General features: G+C 34.0%; 1 protein-coding gene across 1 annotated transcript; it reads left to right on the top strand.

The window, feature by feature from the left end:
* Positions 1 to 963: 963 nt before the first annotated feature.
* On the top strand, positions 964 to 2,409 carry LOC112504112 (nodulation-signaling pathway 2 protein-like). The gene has a single exon (XM_025108070.1). It carries the CDS (start codon positions 964 to 966, stop codon positions 2,407 to 2,409), a length of 1,446 nt encoding a protein of 481 aa, XP_024963838.1.
* The last annotated feature ends 3,594 nt before the right edge of the window (positions 2,410 to 6,003 follow it).

Raw genomic sequence — 6,003 nt, 5'->3', positions numbered from 1 at the left:
ATAGTTAATTTGATACTAATATCGATATATTTTTGTCAAATTTTTATGATATCTTCAAACATATATTTTATTCTAAAATAAAAACATAATCGCTTTCTCAMAATCACATAAAGCTATATTATAACATCGACTGAGATAAAGAATAAAATGAAATATTATAATCACGATGTATCTCGCTGCATTACGCGAGTACGCTTCTAGTTATATTATAGAGCATTTGATAAAAACCACTTTTTATACGTAAAGTACTGTTTATTAATGCATATTACTTAAAACTCAAGATTATAAGCAGATTGTGCATAAGTACAACTTATTAAAGCTCCATATCTGAATTCGTGTAATTAACTGCAGATAACGTAATCAAATATAGGATAAACATCTCATTTTAAATATAAAAATTCTAAAATATAATTAGGATAATTATTGAGTTCTAACAAAATAATTAATTATTATTTTTATAAAATGTTATATTATTAAACAAAAAATAAATTATTTCGTTATGAAACCTAAATTAAATTATAAATAAAAAAATAAATTAAAAAAATTACATAAAAAATGAAAACTTTAATATTAACATTAATATATATATTTTTAAATTTTTATTTATATTTTATTCAAAAAATAAATTTTTTTTTAAATATATAAAATCGTATTATAACATTGACAAAGACAAATAATAAAATAAAACAATAAAATCGAGATACGTCTTAATGTATTGGAGGAGTACTTTAAGATAGTTTGGCTTGAATTGATTTTAATAATTACCAACAAAACATTTATTATTTTATTTTATTGTAGTTTTTAATTTATACATTTTCAACCTTGGCAACCGCTATAAAAAGATGCTTATGCAAAAGTACACAGCTAAACAAATCTTAATTCTACTGCTTCATACAAAGTACAACCCCAAATCATTTTGATCCCAAAGGACGTCCCCACAACTCAAAAAGACATTGGCTGAAAATGGCCATGGTTGTTGACGAGCTCCTATCGGAACTTGACTTTTCGGATTTCACCACCACAAGCACCACCAACAGTACCACCACCCCGGAAGATGATCGTTGGGGTGACTGGTCGCCGGCCGGCGACTGGGATGTATTTGCCGTTCAGCCCCAAGAGAACTTTCATCACATATTTGAACTGAAAATGGATGATAAGACAGTTTCCTTCTCTGGCGGCAATCAGAATGTTGGGTCCCCTGGTCCATTGATGATTGAACCATCAGTTGACGGCGGCTCCGGTGATATGAAAGGGTTAAGGCTGGTTCACCTATTGATGGCTGCGGCGGAGGCCATGACAAGCGACAACAAGAGCCATGATCTGGCTGCGGTGATACTGGTTCGGCTCAAGGATTTGGTGTCACCAACTGAAGGGACCAACATGGAGAGGCTCGCCGCTTATTTCACAGACGCCTTACTCGCTTTGCTAGAAACCGGCGGCGGGGGCAGTAGTGGTGGTGGAGGATTATATTTTAAACAACATCACCACCGGACAGACGTCTTGGCTGCATTCCAGCTATTACAAGACATGTCACCTTACGTCAAGTTCGGCCATTTCACCGCAAATCAAGCAATCATCGAAGCAGTCACCCATGAACGACGAGTCCACATCGTCGACTACGATATCATGGAAGGTATCCAGTGGGCATCGCTAATGCAAGCATTGATCTCCCGAAAAGACGGACCACCAACTCTCCACCTCCGTATCACCGCTCTGTCAAGACCTGGAAGTGGCCGGAGATCCATCTCCACCGTCCAAGAAACAGGTCGTCGTTTAACTGCCTTTGCAACTTCAATTGGCCAACCCTTTTCCTTTCATCAATGCAAGGTATTAGATCCCGACGGAACTTTTAAACCCTCAGCCTTAAAATTAGTAAGAGGAGAAGCCATTGTCATCAACTGTGCCCTGCATCTCCCCCATTCCAGCTACCGTTCCCCCACTTCTGTGGCTTCTTTTTTATCCGGATCCAAGACTTTAAACCCGAAATTGGTGACCCTTGTGGAGGAAGAAGGACCCAGAGTGGAAGGAGGGTTCGTCGGCCGGTTCATGGACACATTGCACCATTACTCGGCTCTGTACGACTCTTTAGAAGCAGGGTTTCCGATGCAAGGCCGTGCTCGGGCGTTAGTGGAACGGGTCTTTCTGGGTCCACGAATTCTGGGGTCGTTGGGTCGGGTTTATCGAGAAGATCATGGGCAATGGTGTTCGTGGGGCGAATGGCTTTCTGAAGCAAACTTCCAGCCGATCAACATAAGCTTTGCAAACCATTGTCAGGCGAAACTGTTACTAGGGCTCTTTCACGATGGATACAGGGTGGAGGAATCTGCAAGTAATAAGCTTGTTCTAGGCTGGAAATCCCGGCGCTTGCTTTCTGCCTCCATTTGGACATCGTCTTCCCATTCTGATTGATTCAGCATTGATTTTCACCGTATTTTATTTAATTTCAAGATCAATTCACCTTCCATTCCTTCTAAAAGTATTACCATTCGAGATTATTGTTTCTGAAAATATATAACAGTTATTATGGTAATAAAAATGGTATGATAAAATATGGATTAAGAGAATTTCCATCAGGTTCTCCAAGAGGGAGAAAACCGTGAAAAATGACAATTTTGAGTCAATATTTTGCTTCAACAAGTTTTGAAGAATTATCTTTAAAATGAAAAAAAATAAAGAAAAGGAAGAGTTTTTTTTTTTCAAATATGAAAAGTATCCCAAAAATGATTATTAAATTGAGATCGTCGTTAATACGAAATTTAAAAAAAATATTTAGAATTTTTTTTTTTAACAGATGAATGAAATATTTTAATACTATATAATCGATGTTTGATTCTACAAAATAAGGAATGTATTAGAGAAGAACGTAATTTTTTAATTTTTTATTTTAGAAAAATTTGTTGAAGATGTTTAATATGTTAATTACGTCAAGGGTGTTGTAATGAGAAGCTATAAAACTATGCACGGCTATGATTGCTACTTAATGCCCTTTTTTAATGGGGATAATGAAGTTAGTTTCTCCAATATAATATTCCATAAGATGCCTTTTATTTTACGACCAAGTGATGCTGACTTGCTCATTTATCAATTATTTATATTCCCTAACCCAAGGGTAATATGGTAAAATCCACTTCATGTGCAATCAAAGGACAATTTGAATTTTCTTGTCTTATATTAAGTTTTAATGGTTTTTCCCAATGCTATAATCGATTGTTTTAATCCTAAATGAAAAGTACAATGAATGCAAAAGTAATCGAGTCGTTTACATAACCAAATGTACATGTATCATATTTACTCCCACCAAATTCGAATACAAATAACTTTCCTTTAAAGTTGCTCTTATAAATTAACCAATTTTTGACAATTTATCAATTTATTATAGAAATAGAATAAAAATTAAATCATATAAACAGGTATTAAATAAAGTTAGAACTTGTCACTACTTAATTGATGGGAAATGAATGCATATATTGTTTTCTTTAAATTTTTTGGTAAATAGGACAACATCTTTTTTTTAAGGGTGTCGTGAGCTATACCTAAACTAATCCATATAAATTACGACAATAAGCGATCAGTCCTAATAAATTTAGTTATCATAATAGATTATGGTCGCCTGAAATTGATTCAACCATATTATCCTAAAAACTCAACCATCACGCTACAATCCTTATGATAAAAAAAAACATCATATTAGAAAAGGTAATTATAAGGTGCAAAAAAACCCACTCAATTGCACAACCGGCGGAGCTCGGACACCCCAAGAAAACCATAAGATACTTTATTTCTATTACCCAAATCACATGAAAAAATAACTGTTTTTATGGTTTTAATTGTTATTTTAAAAAACATAATTTTAAGCCCCGTTATTAGGATTTATCGTTTAATAACTATTTTTCGAAAATTATTTATTTTGATTAACGCGTTTTTAGAAACATGTTAAATTTCACTTATGTTTCATTAACCTCAAGATAAAAATAAATAAATATTTTTTAATATATAAATTTTTAATTAATAATTGAAAACAAGATATCAAAATAAGAATGAAATAAAATTAAGTACGTTTTGTCATGTGATATACTAATTTTAATGGAGGTGTTAAACGAGTACGCCAATCATTTGGATCTATGTGTTGTCTTATATTTTCTATACAAATCAATATTATATATACTAAAATAATAAGGTGGTATCATAAGAATTTAGTTTTCCTTAATTTCGAAATATCGATGTATTTTTGTTATTCAACGTTAATGACTAAATGATAAATTATAAGAGAAAGATTGGTGGGAATCTGTTTTATTAAAAAACCTCACACATTCCACCGATGAAAATATGGTCAGAATTATTTTCTTCGACCATGACATTTGTAACCAAGTTTCATATGACCAACGATCGTCATATCGATGATTGTGGTTATATACGATCATAGAACCTTCGACTCTTGATCGACAATTATTTACCTTCGATCCCTAGTCGATGATTATATATCCACGATCAAAGTCTTATTCGACATAATCATATTGACGACGTACATAGCTGCATATTAATTACGACAGCTCTAGTCCATAACTATGGAAGATTATAACGGAAGACAAATATCCAAGACAATCCAATCTAGCCGTTTTCTTCATTAAGTCCCATTCAAAGACGATCATTAACATACTCCTATGAATCATCTATCACAGACTAGAAGATCTCAAAAAACACGCCCGATCATCATGATCCAAGTGCATACGAAGATTACTGACTGAAGCAACTCTGGTTCTTCATTATTTTCCACGACCAACTTGTTAGTTCATTTACTTCATTGTAATTGTTTTCAAGGACGACATCTCTGATTGACGCCCATAGTGCATCGATGATCTCCAAAATAGTCTGCACTTTTTTTCTTGTTTAAGGGTTTTTACGTCACAATTCCTTTATCTCAATTGTCATTATTTTAATACTTTCTTGTTTTTATTTCAAAGTGATTGATTTTTAATTGTTAAAACTCCACAAAAAAAATCTTAAATTATATTTAGTGTAATTTTTGGCATAAATAGTTTGGCGAGAACCTTGGGGCCCCATTTAGATATCACATTTGAAATAAGCACTTGCTACTCGCATCTTTTTTTGTGGAACACGTTACATTATTTTCTAGGATGAAAATCTTCGAAATCGATCAGTTTTCACAGATGCAGACCGAACTAGCTGCTGCAAGGCAGGAAATTGCTCGATTAAGTGACCAAAATCATAGGGCCAATCTAGAAGTCCAGAATCTTTGGTAGCAGTACACAAACGCAACAACGAGTGCTTTTAGCTCGTCCTTGATGAGACCTCCTGCTACAGTTCCCTTTCTCATGCCGTCATATAATGGGTTTTGTTTTCAAGAACCGATATATGCGACAACAATGTCAACCACTACCATTACCTCCCCCGCCATCGATACCTTCATTTATGTCCTTCTTCCCGCAATTCTCGACACCTATGACACTGGCATTGGTGTTGTGACAATTCTGCATTTTGGAATTTCAGGTTAGTACCTCATTTTAGGACATTTATTGAAAACTAAGTCTTTCTATGATTTAGCTTCGATGATCTGTGATCATCTTGATCATCTCCCAAGATTAGTTTGTTAGGTCACGTTTCGGCGGGTAGCTAACCAAGTTAGTTCGTGCAATGCCAAATAGTCTTGAAATATTTCACATAAAAATAAAGCTGATATTTTCGTTTTGTTCTTCTTAAAATTCAAATTTTCAAAGTTACAATCTTTTACATTTGGTTGCCAATTATTATTTTGAAAGAGTGGAGTTTTAAATTTTTTTTTTTTTCAAAATTGTTTTGTTTGTTGTATTTATTGGGGACTTGTATTTAATAAATAAAAGCCTTCTTGGGCCTGGACCTTTAGAGTCAGCCCATTCCTTCTCTTGAAGCCCCATATAAATACCCCCTTCTCTTTTGAAAATTCTTCATCCTTCAAAATTTCCAGCCATTTTGTTTCTCTCTCTCTAACATTCATCACCTTCCAAC

The sequence above is a fragment of the Cynara cardunculus genome, unplaced genomic scaffold (assembly GCF_001531365.2).
Source record: "Cynara cardunculus var. scolymus isolate 2C unplaced genomic scaffold, CcrdV1 Un_Scaffold_4640, whole genome shotgun sequence".
NCBI classification, from domain to species: domain Eukaryota; kingdom Viridiplantae; phylum Streptophyta; class Magnoliopsida; order Asterales; family Asteraceae; genus Cynara; species Cynara cardunculus.
The sequence above is the reverse complement of the archived record's forward strand: the minus strand, read 5'-3'. Positions and strand labels throughout refer to the sequence as shown.